This window comes from Molothrus ater, chromosome 7 (assembly GCF_012460135.2).
Source record: "Molothrus ater isolate BHLD 08-10-18 breed brown headed cowbird chromosome 7, BPBGC_Mater_1.1, whole genome shotgun sequence".
NCBI classification, from domain to species: domain Eukaryota; kingdom Metazoa; phylum Chordata; class Aves; order Passeriformes; family Icteridae; genus Molothrus; species Molothrus ater.
Window position 1 is genome coordinate 21,980,147 of NC_050484.2, and position 17,714 is coordinate 21,997,860.

A 17,714-nucleotide genomic window follows, 5' to 3' on the forward strand; every position below is an offset into this window, starting at 1 on the left:
GGACAGAGAAATCCAGGCCTTGTTTTCTATCTATAGCTCTGGGCACCTAATGTAAGCTTGCACCACATGTTCCCTTTTCTTCTTTCCTTTCTGCCCTTGACTTTCTTGCTCTTTTGCAAAAGCTTTAGGGCTTCTGAGGATCTTTTCAAAAAAAGCATGTCAAGTAAGCAGAAAATGTGCTCACACAGCCCCACTCTCCTACAAAGTCCTGCAATTGCAACTTTTTCCAAGAATGGGCACTGTCAGCCTTTCAGCTTTTGACCTGGGACAAATCCCTAACTTACAGGCAAGGCCACCTGAGAATGTTTTTTTGATCCTTCAGGAGAGCTAGGTATGGTATGAAGGGAAGGATACAGTTGATAGAAGCATTTTCATTTTCTTTTCTGTCACAAGAGGAAAGGATAGAGAGTGACTGGTGAGAGGCCAGGATGGAAAGCTCAGGTGAGACTTGCCCTTCTCCCAGCATACAGTAGGTATTGTATGTGACAAGAGCACCATGACAAGTCATGTCCAACTGCTGAGACACTCTCTGTGGTTTTATAAAGGTCTAACTGCCAGCTTTGATACACAAATGTTATGGGACACATTTGATGAGGTATTGTTTGATGATGTGCATTACTTTAATCTGTGAGGCTGATGTGAAGGGAAGCATGTTGCTGAGCCCAGGCTACTTTGTGCTGCCTGAATTCAGATCAGTCTGGATTTCAGTGGCTTGGAACACAAGTGAGCTACCAAAAGCTATTCTAAAATCCTCCAAGATACATTACTTCTATGCAAACATTGTGTGACTCCCATTTAATCTGTTTTTGTTTGGGTTTTTGTTTGTTTGTTTTTGTTTTGTGTTCTTTAGGAAACAAATCCACTGTACAGAGGCTCAACAACCACTTTTAAAAATGTGACTTACAAGAATCAAGATATGCATAAAAGACCCATGGCTGCAGACTTCTATTAGCACCTCCAACACTACAAACTTAAGTTTTACTGGCAGGAAATCTAAATCTAAACTTGTTTGTTCTCAGCTGATTATGGGATATTTGTTTACAAGTTGTAGTGGTATAACCATTCTGTTAGAAAATATATATCTTGTGTTGGGACAAATAAAGATAACATATTAGTAGTAAGGGTTAATAGAAGTATTTTTTTAAATGACCCTTTATTGTTACAGCCCCTGTCTTAAAAAATGGCATAAAAATAATTTTAATTTTGTCTTTAATATTGAGGATTCTAAATTATCATGTAAGCTTATTTTTTGTTAAATTAGATATATACAGTGAACTTTATACTGCCTTGTTCATACACACAATCTCATAAATTAGTGTTTAGGAATGTATTTGTACCTGTCTATTTTGTGGGCTGGTTTAAATTTAGAAATCATTGTTTTTTCATGAATGCAGTTTAAACTACTGAGGATATCACCTGTGTGACTGAATAGTTTCTCCAGAAAAACCAGAAAAAAAAAGTAGTGATATTACCTGTCTTCTGTAAATGTAAGTTATACAGAAACATTTCTTCTCTAATTCTTCTTTCTTGTCCTGTTTCTCTCTTTCTTTTCCTTGTTCTTTAAGGACCTAGCCCTGGATTATCTCAGGGAAAGTTAAATCAAGCCAATCAAGCCTTATTCACTTGCAGTTGTTTTCTGCTCCAGACTGATTTTTTTTTTTCCTTTTAAATCTAGTAAAAAGGATATAGAGAAAAAGATAAATATTTGTAAATTAGAGACTCCAGTTGACACACTTTTAAACCAGAGGATTAGCAGAACTCCATTTCACCATTTATATCCTGTAAATTATTTAGGTGCTCACAACACACCTCACATGCTGGGCCATCACACAAAGTGGCTCAGGACTCCTTTTCATGCAGAAATATTCACACAAAAGGTTTATTACCACACACAAAGACAGTACTTTTTTGTTGATATGTCCATAGTTGTGAGGTTCTTTCAATGCCCAACAGCCAAACTGCTTATTCTTGTGCACAATAACATATTCAGTACTTCTGGGCTAAGTTGTTTGGTTTTAGGTTTGGTTTGGTTTTTTTCCCCTCAAACTGAACAACAAAAATATCTATGGATTTCACTTAGTATTCATTTCCATTATGTTAATGAGGACTTTTAAATCTCCATTTTAGCTAATAACAAATTATTTGCAATTTTTAATTGTAATCTGTTAGCATGCATGGCACTGGATAAAGAAAGTATAAAAGCAACTAACATGCTGGCTAAGAAAAATTACAACATTGGAGTACTTTAAGGTAACAATAATGAACTTTATTTTTTAATATCACTTTTCAGCTGCATTTTTTGCCACTCTGAAACTGATGGTCAAAATGTGCATATGAAGGTACTTAGAAATGAAGACTTAGAAATCAAAGGTACTTTGGCACTGTTATAAATGATCACATTAATTCTCTAAGGTAAATAGGGAGTTTGATCCAAAAAAGTATAGATCTGAATGTATTTGATCTGAAAAAGTTGATGTCCATTTTGTTATAAATATTTACCAAGTCTGTGCAACTTCAGTCTCCATATCCTCCACAATTTCTGGAATTGAGACTGGTATATTAGCTAGCTCTGACCCATGCCTGTTTTAGGGCCTGATCCAAAGCCTACTGGAGTCAATGGCTACAGATGTGAATCTAGTTTCAGTGAAACTATTAGTTTTGGTTTACAAAGATTGTTTTGTTTAAACAAACTGGTTAATATTGTCTATTAGCGCATTAGAACCTATATACATATATCTGTGCAAAAAGAAATAGTATCAGATGCCTTTGGAAAGAAGGTGATGCTAGAACCACCAAAATTACAGCAGTGTGATGGAAATGATGGCTGTGACTAAACTGGAACAGATTCACATCTGTGTTCTGGTATTCCTGCATATCTCACAGTGGAAACTGCACAGATAAGGGCTCACATCTGTGGCCCTTCCAACCACTGGACTCCCACAGATGTCAGTACAAGTTACACGTGGGACCAAATCCTGTTTTCCTGGCACATGGGTAAACTCATGGCATGCAAAGCTGGCCCCTGAATCTGCTCAGATTCCACTTGGGTGAGGGTTGCCTAAGGGACTAGGGAAATCTGGATTTTACCCATGTAGGTTATCTGTTACTCTTTTATTTCTCACGTAGAAATATCAAATCATAAACTTTCTCTGAAAGAAATTAAAATATTTTTATTACTTTTCAAGTAATAAAAATCTATACTGTTTATTAAATGCCTTTTAAGTTCTGTTTCTGAGATCTGATTTTGCTTCTCACTATTAGGGCTGAAAGCCTCTCCTGTAGGCTGCCCATTTCAATATTCCAACATATCTCAGCCTTCAAAAGTTAATGACAAAGTGGTGTTTGTATTTCATATCAAATGCTTGGTGCTCTACATTCCCTGTTCCTACAGAAGATCTCATTTCACAAACCTTCTCACCCTCTTCCCATCACTTGTGTCTTCTGATCATCAACAGAGATCTAAGTTGTTATATTTACAGTCCAATTGCTCCTCCTAACAATCTCTCTCCAAACTATCAAAGATGTACAGGAGCCAGGCAGGATGATTTGCAGTTTCCCTGCTGTGACTGACTGTACTATAAATTTTCTGTGCACCTTCCAAATTGTCTGGATGGAAATCACTCAAACAATTAAGAATTCATCAGAAGAGAGAAAATAGAAGGACTTGGTGAGGAAGGTTTCTATTATTGAGGGATATCAACTCGACTCATACATATGAGCCATACTTTAACAGCATTAACGGTTTTGACTAAACTCCCAGATTTCAAGAACTTTGAAGATCTCACTTGGCATTCACCCTCGAAACAAGTGTGGTATTCATCCCTTTTTTTTAACTATATCATTTTCATCAGAGTTCATATTTTTCCCTTTTTAAATTTTTTTCCTCTACCAAGCTATAAGTGAGTTTGTGTGTCGTAAGTGGGATGAAAAAATCTTTCTGCTGTTTTCACAAACACTGTTTTGACCTGAGGCTGGACCTTGAGATTGGCCAAAACATTTTTTAATAGTAATACTTCTATTCATTAATGAATTAAATTGAATAAAAGAATAATCATCAGTAATTTTATGGTGTTTGTACATCTCATACACCGTATAGAATAGTAATTTCAGTAATGTATGTTAAATGGATAATTCTTCATTTTATTAATAAAAGGTGCATGATAATTTGTATTGTAAATGTCCAGATTGCATTCAAGTTTGTTTTGTAATGTAACTAGTGGGTAATGAGCCTGGGATACAAGACTTGGGTGTCAAGTGCAATATTCTTCATGCTTCATCTGCCTTTATGTAAAAGTTCAAGTTTGTTATGCAGTGTGTATAACAGAGTTATTGGCCCCCAAAACTTATCACACTATATACAATCTAAAAATAAAAAGAGACAAATTTTACCTTCATCTATTTGAAAGAAACCAGTAAATTATTCAACTTGTTTGTGTAAAAAGGAGTTATTTGACCATGAATAAAGATTGTAAAATTGAATCATTTTATAATAAGGGGTTTTTTTGTTCATTCTTAATTTTCCATTTTAGCCTGTGTTGTTATCACTGTTTTCATATGTATTCACAAATCTTAGCAAATTTTTTATGCTTTGGCATACCTTAGAAATTCTTTTCCTCCCCACTTCAAAAGACAGTACATGAAATTTAATGTCTAGATTTTTTTCATTTGGGATCCTTTTACTTTTCAAGGAAATGACTTAATGGATGAATGTTGCAAGCAGCCTATTTCTGGAACAACGATTGATGACATATGTCATTCTTTCTTTCTTTAGAACTAGATGATCTTTAAGTTCTCTTCCAGCCCAAACCATTCTATGATTCTTTTGTACAGATTTCTAAATAGCACAAGTTACTTAAAGCTAAAGATCTACCCATTCTGTCAGGGTAACAGCAGCAATATCTTTTTGGAAATACACAGCAAAGTGCATATTTTCTCTTTAGCCCTTTCCTGAATGCTAGTTCATAAATCCTCTGGTAGGAGACTGACTCTATATATCTGATTTACTAGAAAGCAAAATATTGAAGATAACAAAAAAATCTGTCTACTCATTTTTATTGAATACAAAGTAAGGTATCTAACAGAAGGATTATTTCACCTAAGAAGAGATTGGTTAATGAAAGAGGCAAAGTAAATTTCTTTGGGTTTCCCCATGCATATACTCTCTAATGAACACAGTAAGTATTTTATATTAGCTGTGGGATTTTGGAGTCTAATTTTGGAGCATGTAAGCACGGCTGAGAAAACATGATCAGCTCTTGTGGGAAGGAGTGTACAAGGTGCAAAGGCACACCCTCTCCCAACCTGTGAAATCATGTCAGCACTGAGCAAACATTATGTCCTAGAATTTCTGCAAGCATATATATTTGTTCCAAGTGTTACACCCAGTCAAGTTTTTTTCCAACTAGACTGATAGCACTTTGTTAGTGGTTGTCTGTTCTTCCTGAGTTGTTCAGAGTCTTCTAGTAAATCTAGAGTGTAATATTAATAGCTTTATTTTGGGAACACATTAGGCATTCTTTTGTTGGCAAATCTTTGCAAAAAACTGCTTCATTCTTCAGTTGATTTCACAGCAACAGTACTAAAAAGAATGTCAAAAAATGACTGTGTTACATTGAAGGATGAGTGGCACAGCAGGTATAGTTTTGCCAAGGATCTCAAATGGAAAGGATAAGGTGAAGAAAGGCTTTTAGAAACAAAGAGGGATAGGCCAGAGGCAGCTCTGGCCCCATTAACCATTTATGTTTTATTGCAAGTATTTAAATATTGGGTTTTTTCCCTTAATGCCATATCAAATGAACTACATGAATATCTGCCTGCTATTGAATTTGATATAACTGCCAATCAACAGCCAGTCTGACATGCTAGATTTATAGTAAAAATAAAATTTCTATCTATTACTGAATCATATACCATAACAAACTGTTCCAGACTTGTGCCAAGTGAGCATTTACTGGGGGAAGAGGATGGAGGGCTTGGAGAGGTAAAAGTTCACCTGGGGATGGCTCTTGTGGCACAGTAAGAGTCACATAGGCAGTAACTCTCTCCATTTCGTGCCTGTGAAAGAGCTGCTGCTATTTAGCAGAATTTAGAAGCAAAAACTCATAGTAATGCTCTTGTCATCTTTTAAAGGAGTTTTTCACTTTAAAAAATAAGTTTCTAGCCTAAAGCTAACTGGCTAACAAATAAAACTAAAAAGTCACATTTAGGGGGAAAAAACCCACATTCTGACTAATGAACATAAAACTGGCAATTTACAACTGGGGATTTGACTTAACCTGAAACTGGCCAGTACAGGCTGTTCTGTAAGGTTGTGTTAACCCAGGTGAGCTGACAGGGACAGAAACTGCAGAGCCTGGTGAATGCAGCAATTGCCTGGGAGCATGGGAGACTGGAGTGGTGTGACAGAAACACACAGGGGGGGCTGCAGAAGGGAAAAAGGTGTCACTGGTCATGGTTGGGATGTGTCAGAGGAGGTAGGGAAGGTGGGAGCAGCGCCTGCAGTGACTTTATCCAGTTGTAACATGACTGGAGGAGCTGATAAATGAGAGTAGTTTTGTCTCTGGGGTAAAAAGAAAAACTTATAAGGGAAAGGGAAGGTGAATGTGCTGCTCAGACTAGAGTTAGAGTTATACCTACAGTTAGGGTTCAGAAAGCCACAATGTCCAGAGCTCCAAGCACACTACAGCTACAAAAGGCATGCCAAGGGGAACACAGAACTGCCAAGACATTGTGGTTCATTCCACAGCTCTCTACTTAGCACCAGCCTCAGCCCAAGGCTGCTGGGGAGTGGATTCAGGATGCCTAGGAACTGTCATTTTTCAGATCCAAATAAGATGTTGGACAGTGCCTCCAAAAAAGATGTAATTATGGATTGCTGGGCACTGCTAGTGCAAGGAATTTTGGGCCTTCTTCTTTCCTAGGTGCTCTCTGGTTTGGTATTCCCATTCTGGCTGATTGGGGAAAAAATGAGACCTGTCTTCAGACTCCAGATTTTGAGCACAAATTACCGTGTAAGGAGGTGCTGAACACATGACACAGTGGATCTGTGCATGTGCCTTGCAAAAGCAATGGGTCTGTAAGGAAATTGAATTAGTGTGAATCTAATGATGGCTTTTATTTGTGGATGCAGATCATGAACATGCACTGGATTCATATCTTTGTATAGATCTCACACAGAAGGTGAAGTCTAAGAAAAGACAGGGGAAGGAATTAACATTTGTGGAGAGTACCTAAATAGCAAAGCTCAAACAAGTGTATATGTGTATATAAATATATATATATCTACATATGTATATGTGTATGCACAATAAGGAAGAGAACAGGCCATTAACAAAGAAATGAAGAAAAAATATTTACAGAAAGTGGGTTCCAGACAGAAAATAAAATAAAGAAGCCAAATCAATACAGCAAATGCCTTAAAAACGACAGACAAAGCCTCAAACCTGAATGCCCCATCCCCAAAAATTGGAAAATTATACCATTTAATGAGCAAGGTATTATTAACTGCTATCGATTTTACTTCAGAAAATGTTGCCAGTCATGTTGGATCTACAAGCCATTATTCCAGCCAAGAATTCTTATTATTTTAAATTAATAAGTATACCTTAGCTATAAATAGCCAGGTCAGTATGCACTAGAAAGGATTTACCAGTTTGGTGAGAACAAAATAGATTGAGGACACTAAAAAGCTGTTTATTCAAAGAGAAAGAAGTCGATAGCAAGTAAAAATAGCAAGGAAGACTACTTAGAATTAATAAGATTGCTAATTTGCATTTAGCAAAATATTTACAAAATACTTTGATAAGATAATTATTAGGAATACATAATTAGAATGTGATTACTTTGATCTTGCTGAAATCAGCAGAAAAATCCACTTGAAGTGTGACTCCTTCCTCCAGCAGCCTCATTTTTGCTCTGTGGCACTATTACTTTTAACTGTTCTATCATGAAGAGAGCTGAATTTCTCAGTGTGACCCAGCAAGAGAGCCCTTTTATGGAGCTCAGTACTCAAAGCAGTGGCCACACAGTTCTGAAGAGATGTAGACAGGTCTGAATGACCTGATTTCATAAAGGGCTCATTAACAAGCTTGTCTCCCAGAATCTGAAAATTCCAGAAGGCTGCAGCTTTCCTGGGAAGAGTGACACCACAGCCCCCTGAGAGCTACAGCCCTTCTGCCTTGCAAAGTCAGATCACTCGAGACCCACTTCTGCAGCTGTATTTCCTGCTGTTTGCTCTGTCAGACACTTCTATCATTTGTTAAATGGGGAGAAACTCTTCCACTTATCTACTTCTTTCTAAGTGTTTTCTCGTGCTTCTCAAGTCCTTCTTCTACCAACCAACAGAAAGACGTTTCCCCAAGCCCAGAGGCTTCTCTTCTATCCTTCTATCATGATTGAATTAGACATGGGGGGAACAGTCTCGATTCCAGCACTGCATCTATTTTTTTTACACTTATGTACATGTTTATATACTTACTTGTCCGCTATGCATATAGAAGACACCAGAAACATGCTTTTTGCAGATTAAAAATAAACAGTCCTGTGGATTCCCTTAAAGTTACTCTATTTTTATCCAAGAGGTTCTGCTTTTGACTCTGCAAGACTGAAACTCAGCCCAAGGGGGGCAGCTCTTGCAAATATTCTGAATACAGAGACGAACAAAATGGAAGATGGCAATTCTTTTTCCCCATGCCCAAACATAAAATGACTTCGAAGTCAAAGCTGACCTAGCAAAAAACAAGTCTCCAAGTGGGGTCTGGGACAGTTCAGGTACAGAAGAGCGAACCTGGGAGCACGGAGTGCGCTGACGGTGGCCTCCCACCGCCAATGTCTCTATATGTTTTCTGGTTCTTTTTAAGATAAAAGTAGTTGGGGTACAGGCAAAAGAAAGTAGGTGTTTTCAGATGGAAAATAAAGTCATTACAGAGTATTTTGTCCATGTGAATCCACAGTTTTGACGTAGGCAGACGGCCCGAGCTGCACGAGCGGCATTTCCCGGCGCGACCTTCCCCGCAGCCTCTCGGGGGGAGCCCGCGGGCCGCCCCCGGGGCCGCCCCTCCTTCGCCGCCGGGGTGGGATCGCCGCTCTGCCCTCCCCGGGGCCGGGCCGCCGGCTCCGCTCTCGGGGCTGAGCGGAGCCGAGCGGGGCAGCAGCGGGCGGGCGCAGCGCCGGGGCGATGCTGGCGGTGCGGCTGCGGCTCCTGGCCGGCTGCCTCCTCCTCCTCCTCCTCCTCCTCCTGCTGCTGCTGATGCTGCTGCTGGGCGGCCGCGGCGCCGCCGCCCTCGGCCGGGACGCGGTGCCTTCCCTGCGGAGTGAGTGACGCCTCGGGGTGGCCCGGGGGTGGGGAGCGGAGCGGCACGGCGGGCGGGGGCCCCGGGCACAGCCCCGAGTCCCGGGCGTTCCGAGCCTGCCGCCGAGCGGCACCGCCGGGCGCCCCGGGACGAGGGGCCGGGGGCCGCCCCGCTGGCTCTGCTTGGCGTCCTCACTGCTCCTTTTTCCGCCGCCCTCCGTGCACCCGGAGAGAATAGCGATAGTTTTATTCTCATTTCCAATAAATCCTGTTACTTCCTTTATTATCACATAAGCAATTCTCTTTGCTTCTTTGGAGGGAAGGAAATGGGAGGTGAGGAGGAAGGAAATGAAGCTATCTTGTTCGCCTAGGTTTGTTACAGCCGTTTATTCCCGATTAGCTGTATTGAGCCCAAGTAAACAGGAACTTGGAGGTGCTGGTCAGCAATTAGCTCTTCATCTGCGGCTGAACATCAGCTCCAGGCTTCTCTCTGGGAATAGGTTTCTTGTCACCTTGTCCTTGTGTGGAGGGGCACGGATGCAGAGAAGTGGATCTGTTCTTAGGACTTCCCTTCACCCATTCAGTTTCTAAAGCATAGATTATCTCCTTTCCTCTTAGAGTCCTCTGGGGCCACAGAGCTCCGTGTCAGCTCTTCAGCTGCAGGACTTTGGGCACAGACCTCTCCCTGACACCAGGAGCTTTGTAACAAAACCCATCTGTGTGAGCAGCTGTGAAATGAATGGTGTAGCCTTGCAAGCTCAGAAAAGGTGAGCCTGGTGACATTCCCAGGCTTGATGTTGCTCCAGTTGTCTCATTGCCCCACTTAGAGCTGAGCTGGAGCTCATGGAGCTGTCACTGAGCCTGCCATCTCTCATGTCTTACTTCTGTGGTGAGCTGGCTGTTTCCTGGCAGTCTTCAGGCAAGCAAGCACAGCTCTCTTGCCAATTGCATTTTGTATGTGGGGAATGGAAACCACATTTGGAAGGGGGCTCAAGAATTATGGTCTGGCTGTTCTTGGCACAAGTTGCCCCAGAATGAAAAAGGGACGTTTTTCACAGAGATCATCCAGATGGGTTACTTGTGTACACTGGGAAAGAACTTTATCTTTTCTCAGCAGTTACTGCAACTCTTAAGGGCCTTACAGATAAAGGCTTTCAAAGGTTGAGAATCCTTCACCTCTGGGTTGTGGTTTTGCTTCCCCCATCCCAGGAAGGCGCTGTTTGGGAGATGCTGCATGCTGTGATATAGATAAACTTCCTCAAACTCACAATCTACATGTGGATCCCAGTATCCTGGTGAATTAACCTTATTAATCAGGTTTTACTAGTGCTAATATCCCAGTTTTTAGTTACCTAGCAAATTAGCAGTGTATTTTCTGCTCAGCAAAGATAAGACTGCTGTGGAAAAGACATACCCATAGTATGAGAGGCAGAAACTTCTGGCCATGTACAAAAGGGACACCTGTGTTGCCTATGGAGGAGTGGGTTGGATAAGAAGGGTGAAACCAGTACCAACTGCAAAACTTCACTGGTTTTCACCAGCTGCCAGTCAGAAGGGCTTGCTCCTGCTCCATCAGACTGCCAGTCTCTATAGCTATGGGGGAAACAGCCACTCTCAGCAGTGCCACAATCTGTGGTGCCACCTCTCTGTAAGTCATAATGTGTTCTATGCAGAATCTGTGACCAAAAACCTCTCCATAATGCATATCCTCTCGGTTCTGCTTGTTGTATGCACGTTATATTGAAGAGTTGATCTCCTGTGTGGTTGTTAGACAGCACTGTTATGGTGCTGCTTGAAACATCTTCCTTTTTTAGGGCCACACCTAAGCTCTATGCACTAAACTTAGACATAGCATCTGAGTGGTCCTCTGCATCTCATAATTCATTTGTGGGCTGTGCCAATTTGAGAGGGATTTTTTATTGTCATATTTAGTGCTTCAGTATGCTAGGTGTAGTGAACTACAGAAACTTGAAAGTATGCATGCCAGAAATTATCACTTTGAAATTATCACAATTTGAAGGCAGAACAGAGGTGCTGCTCAGGTTCTCAACACATAATCTCCTGATGCATAAAATATCTCACATATAATGTGAGCAGAACTCCTTGGGTTTTTACCATTGGATTTCTGAGCAAATGGAGTAGCTGAGCTGTTACAGGCTTACATTTTGCTGATTTCCAGTTCTTCATCTGCCCTCTTTTGTTCAGTCTATATGATCAGTTAAACTTTTGCTCCCAAGACATTAAACAGCTGACTTTTTTCACATACTTACAACATGATGTCACATATTCCAGTGAATTTCTATTTGATTCCAAAAAATCTGGGATGTCAGGCTAGCTCCACAACATCTGCTCTTGTGGAGGGTAGTCACAGATGGCTGAACAATATGTATCAAATAGGAAAGGCATACTTTAACCCTTGGCCACCAGTTCTAATGGCATAGATAAGTCCTGCTATTCCTGTGTCTGTTGACAATGCAACTCATTTTCTTTCTTTCTCTGTAGTTGCAGAGTAAAGAAAGAATATGGCAATGTCAGTCTTAAAATATTTATATTTTACTTTAATTGCATTCTCCCATCTAGATTGGGAATCATTTTGCAGTATATAGCATGACTTGTTGTATTACTTAAACCTTTTCTCCATTACTGTGACCTTTACTCTGTCTTGGTGAGCAGTGGCTTTTTTCTTTAAACGTGACTGATGCTTTTGGGCACCTCTTGTTTTTGTTTGAGGCTATTTTTGGCTATCCAGCTTGAGAAGTATTATCTGGTTTTATTTTTGTGAGCTTGCAAGTAGCCTACATGTTTACAAAAATCAGCTGGCAGTAAAATTAGACCAGTACTCCTTAGTTTTTTGGAGTGTCAGTTATTCTGATGGATATTTTCAGCTTTCTTCCTAAGTAGCTGCAATTAAAACATCTGTCTTTTAATAATATTTAATCAATTGCAGAATTCTACAGACTGAAAGTTTGTTGTGTTTTCTTCCCCTTGCAGATAAAGGAATATTTATTATCCAGAGTGAAACTTCCAGCTTGTGCATTAAAGTGGACAGAGGTGGCCTTGTTCTGGAAGACTGTGGTCAGCTCTCAGAAAAGATGTTATGGAAATGGGTGTCCAATCGTCGTCTTTTCAACATAGGCAGCAGCACATGTCTGGGGCTGAACATCAGCAAACCAGAGCAGCCACTAACCATGCTTGAATGTGATTCAACCCAATACTCATTGTGGTGGAACTGTGATGGAAAAGAGTTAGTTGGTGTGTCAGAATTCAAATTAGCAGTTGAAAACAGTAAATATATTGTGGCCAAAAAAAAATCTACTTGTCAATGGAAACAGTATATGTCCTATGATGAAGACCTTTGTGAACACCCATTCCAAGGTAAGAATAAAACTTTGTCATAGAAGTGTTAGATGGGAAAATTTTCAGAAGTTCTGTTGGAGGGAGATCAGGTGCTTATGACCCCTTCCAGTCTCTATTGCAGTTTGGGCCTCAGAGTTTGTGGGGTTTTTTATGTGCAGTGGTTGAGATGAGCATACCACACAATTGATATTCTTTTGTTAAATTGACCCCCACACCCACCAGTATCCTTCCAAACCAGGAAATGCTCATTTCAAATCACCTGTAAAATTAAAAGGGTTACTAAGGATTTGCTGTTGCCTGTGCTGCATCTTCCATTATCAGATAAACCAAAAGAGAGATAAGAAATTATTTGGAGTTCCTGTCACTGAAAATCAGTCTGTAATTGCAGTGTTCATGGACCAGTGTGTGCCACATTTTGCACCTGGACTCTGAATGTGCCAAACTTTGAAACAGAGATCAGAAGTTTGATAAATCCTGCTGTTCAGCTAGTGTGTAGCTGTTCAGCTAAGGTGTAAGAATGTACATCAAGATCCAGGTCTGCAGACCTGAACAGTTTTCTAGGTTTAAGGACTAAGATAAACCCACTGACTTCAAACAGCAGCAGACAGCCTGAACCTTGTCCCCTTCCTCAGCATTTCTGTAAGAGGGAGAGGCCTGATGTTTGCACACTGTCTCAGACTGAAGCTGTTGATTTTCCCCTCTTGAACTGGGTGTTTGGGTTCCAGATCTGGTCTTAGTGGTTTCCCCTGTAGATGTAGCTCAGCCTCTGCTCTCACCAAACTCCTTCTTTGAGACCTGTGATAACTGGGAAAGTACTACAGTGCCCAGCCTCTTTTTTAAAACCTAATGGAATTCATACTTAAGACCAGACAGAAAAGATATAAACCCATGAAAAGTCATACACATTTGCTGTGTACACACAGTGAGATTAAAGTAGACCTGGTTTAGCCCTATTACTGCAACCTCTCAGAGAGGTGAGGAGAGGATCAGCATTAGGCAGGTACTTCTAGCCTAGTTTTAGGACCAAAGTGTTGAATTGTGTTGGCAAAATCTCTTTAGGTTCTGTTTTCCACCTTCTACTACAATGCAAATACCTTCTTACACACATGCAAAGGCTCAAGCCAGCCTGTTAGTCCACCAAGCAAGGGGTGTGAGGGATAGCTACCTTCAAAAAAAAAAAAATTAAAATATATGTAACTGTGGTAAGAGGTCTGTAGTAATTGAATTTGGTTTCTTGCCAGGACTGAGATAATCCCTCTGTAGCTGGCAGCATGGTAGCAGGCAGACAGAAAAGCAATCCTGATTTATTTTTTTACTTGTTCCTTGTATTTTCTGTTCATTCACATCAGAAGGGGATTTACAATGTGTAAACTGCTCTTTTATAAGTGCACAGCCAGCCATTAATTCTAGAAACCTCTAGGAACCTGGCAGTATGTATTGGTTCTGTAGTTGAAGGACTTTGGTCTTAAAGCTATCAATGTGGAATCTTTGATAAACAATTTCATTCAAAGAGTGATTGTGGTTCTTTGACCTTTTTTAGAAGCTCTGAGGTTTAGGAGGCACTCAGTGAGGTAAAGCTTTTACAGCTTTCAATTGCATTGCATTCTCTCAATATTTTGGTCCTCAAAGTACAGTAGGAAAATATTTAAATATTTTTTAGGCATTGATTGTGGAAACCAATGTATGGAGCATCAATTCTTTAGCTACGTTATTATTCTCCACAGGATGAAAAGTAAAAAGTCTATTTAATATTCCTTTGTCTTATAAATTTCCTTTCCCAAAGAATGACAAAGAGAGTGGAAAACACATTAGAAATCCACTTTCTAAAGAGTGGGAGAAGCAGGGGAATAATGTTAAATTACTCTTCTGTCATAAACTAATAAATAAGTAGAATTTGCATCTGAGTGTGTACTGATCTAACTAATTGTTGTTTTATGTGGTTGTTCTGAAATGTAGATGCAGATGTAACACAAATGTAACTTTGTGTTAATTGATCAGATTTGGTTGGTTTGTTGGGGATTTTTTTTTTGTAAATGGAGTAAGTTACAGGAATGCACCTCATGGTGACAAATTTCATAAGTTCTTATTTCCACATTTTGTTTACTGAAATTATGCTGCTCACACTTGTAATGCCGTTATCAATTATGAATTAAAATTTAAAAGTCATTTTAGACATTTTAATTTTATCACTGCTGCTAAATACAGGAATAATGACATATGGGGGCAAAAAAAATTTCTGTGGTCTGCGTTCTTCTAATCTCTGCTTTTCTTTTCCAGAAACATACACCTTGCTTGGAAATTCTTTTGGTTTTCCATGCGTTTTTCCATTTAAATATAACAACAAGTGGTATTATGAGTGTACCAGAGATGGAAAGGAATTTGAGTGGTGTGCCACAACAACTCACTATGAACAAGATGAAAAATGGGGGTTTTGCCCAAATGCTGGTAAGATGTTGCTTGTCTTCTCTCTCCCCCCTCCATGAGTTGGTTCTTTGTTAGTAATACTAGGACACAGTCTGGTTTTGGATTACCTCTCTTCTGTTAGAAGGGAGTGTCTTTTTAAAAAGAACAAAGGAAGATCTTTAGCAAATCTGTTATAGTTTATTGTTTGACCTTTGAGACTCAAAGTCCTCATCACAACAGCAAAACCAGCAGAAGGACCAGCAGAAGGACCTTATTCTGGGTCCACTGGCCTTACCCTGCAGCCAAAGCCCTCTGTCCTAGTGATACGCAGGCAGCTTATGTGGAACACCTTACCTAAGGACTGCTCTTGCAAAGTAACCTTCTGCTTGGACTGCCTTGCATCTGGCACATTCCTTTTCTTCTGTGCACTGCTTGGATATGTCTTGGGCCTAAAATACTAGAAAGCAACAGCTTTAAAAATACTTGCTGTTGAAAAAATTTTGGATGTATAATCTTTGTGTATATTTCAGCTTCTTGTGTAAGTAAGCAATAGTGTCTTCTATCAGTAGAAGTGGTTTGGAAAAGCCTTTCCTGCTCAAGCTGCATTTCAGATCTGTGTTCCAAAGCATCTTGAATACAGCTGTAAATGTGTCTTTGTAGTGAGTACTTCTGGGCAGCCTTTAAAATAGATAGTATTTGTAGCCTTGCTTATCCTTTTTAATTAAAGTTTATTCTCTTGAGTAGAAGGACCAAGGAGATCCAGTGAGTGTTGCCACAAGTTCGGTGAGGTGTTCACAGTTTGAATATTTCAACGTTCAGCTTTAGAAACAAATGATTAGCCAGAATGAATTAAAATGTAGCTGTGTTGGCTTCAAGGGAGTTGTGAAAATCACCATCAGCTGCAGATCAGCTCCTGAGTGTTTTATCTACCATATGAAATTTGGAGCAATATTTTATTTCATTAGTGCCCTATTTTCCTATTTGTGTTAACTAAGTAACAGAAAAGGTGATCACAATTGTGCTTCCTTTGGGATGCTGGTGTCATTAATTAATTAAATTTTTCAAGTTGTTGTGTTTCTGATTGGTTTGGAGTCTTGGGCAGCTGGTGACAAGTCTGTTTTTGAATAGAGAGTGGCTGTGACATCTTTTGGAAGAAGAACCCCAAGACACACATCTGCTACCAGTTCAACCTGGCATCCGTGCTGAGCTGGCCTGAGGCTCGGGCTGCCTGTCAGCTGCAAGGAGGGGACCTGCTCAGTGTCACCAACCCCGAGGAGCAGGACTACATAAGTAACTTAAGCAGTGAGTAGACATTGCTCTGGGCACCTTGTAGGAAACCTGTAGTTAGATTTCCTCCTTACCTGTGCAAAGGGGTAAGTTTTGAAGCCTAATACCCTGTGTGATGTCTCTCCCATTGCTGCTTGTGGGGCTGTGTCATGTAACACACCTCAGTAGAGCTATTTGAAAGAGCAAGGATGAAGGTAAATTCCCACCTAAATAAACTGAAGGGCAGAAGTGGTGGTGTTACTTGAGGGTGTCATTTTCTCAATTCTCCTTCCCCACAGAGATTCCCATTCATCCTGCAGCTGTGGTTAGGGAGTGTGTTGGTTTACTTTGGAGAGTTATACATGTGTTTACCTTCTCTGCAATCTACCTTGGTGTCCCTTTCTCCTGCTAAGTTTTCCTTGTAAGCTGGACTTCAGTAAATGAGAATGACAGGAACATTTCTACAGGCTTAAAGTAAATGTCCTGTATGGAAAAAATACCAGCTGTATAAATACATGTTACTCCTTCTCTGATAAGCAATTTGCTTTTCCCCTTGGAGTAAATGTGTCACACAAATTGTGAGTCTTCTGAAAGCAAGGATTTCATGGGTGTTTTAGTGTGAGTGAAGAAAATCAAGTGGAGGAATGGGTGGTGGAGCTCTGATGCAAAGGTTGCCTCAGATTTCTTTGCCTCAGATTTTCATTGCTTCCCACTATTGCTGGTTTTCAATTGAAGGATATAAGCTAACAGGAAGTTTTAAAAATATTTCATTGGCTTTTTGATATGCCTGCAAGGCTGTAAAGGTTTCTGAAAGTTGTTTGGTTTATGAAAAGCTGAAACAGGCTAGTGTTTATGTAAACAGGCTAGCATTTATGTAGCTGCTTGTTCTAGATTTAACTTTGAAGGCCAGCAACAACTTATGCAGGAAGGGTTTGCAGAATGAGTGGCTTTTGAAGGATTTCAGGTTTCAGTTTATTCCTTTTCATCTCTGTGTTGATTAACAGAGCAAGTTACTTTTTCTAAGGACAGGAAAAAAAACCAACCAGCCTGAACTTTCTGGAGAGTGCTTTGAAGTTTTGTTTTATTCCAATTGTAACAAGTCAGGACAGCAGGTCTATGCCTGTAGATATTTTAAAGCTTGGGGAAAGCATGCAGTATGACTTTGTTTGTTTTTTCTGTTTCAGGGCAGTTAAATTCCACAGACATGATGCTGTGGATGGGCCTGAATCGCCTGGATGAAGACACTGGCTGGCAGTGGTCAGATGGAGCACCACTGATGTTTGTGAACTGGAGAGCAAGTACTTGATGCTCCTCTTGCATATGTTATAGCAGCATAATTATATGCTCTCTATAACTGCAGCTTGATACAGCACTGCTGTTCCCACAGCTATGTTTGAAA

General features: G+C 40.1%; 2 protein-coding genes across 2 annotated transcripts in view; both read left to right on the forward strand.

Moving 5' to 3' along the window:
* ITGB6 (integrin subunit beta 6) overlaps nucleotides 1-4,479 on the forward strand; it is a 46,872-nt gene extending 42,393 nt beyond the window's left edge. Inside the window, exon 16 of the mRNA XM_036387219.1 lies at nucleotides 851-4,479. Within this exon, the coding sequence (XP_036243112.1) occupies nucleotides 851-952 (102 nt within the window). The 3' untranslated portion in view covers nucleotides 953-4,479. The remainder of the gene's footprint in view (nucleotides 1-850) is intronic.
* A 4,696-nt stretch (nucleotides 4,480-9,175) lies between these two features.
* Nucleotides 9,176-17,714, forward strand: part of PLA2R1 (phospholipase A2 receptor 1) — a 37,138-nt gene continuing 28,599 nt past the window's right edge. The window contains exons 1-5 of the mRNA XM_036387083.2: nucleotides 9,176-9,311; nucleotides 12,281-12,664; nucleotides 14,924-15,091; nucleotides 16,178-16,351; nucleotides 17,500-17,613. Coding sequence (XP_036242976.2) covers nucleotides 9,176-9,311; nucleotides 12,281-12,664; nucleotides 14,924-15,091; nucleotides 16,178-16,351; nucleotides 17,500-17,613 — 976 coding nt within the window. The remainder of the gene's footprint in view (nucleotides 9,312-12,280; nucleotides 12,665-14,923; nucleotides 15,092-16,177; nucleotides 16,352-17,499; nucleotides 17,614-17,714) is intronic.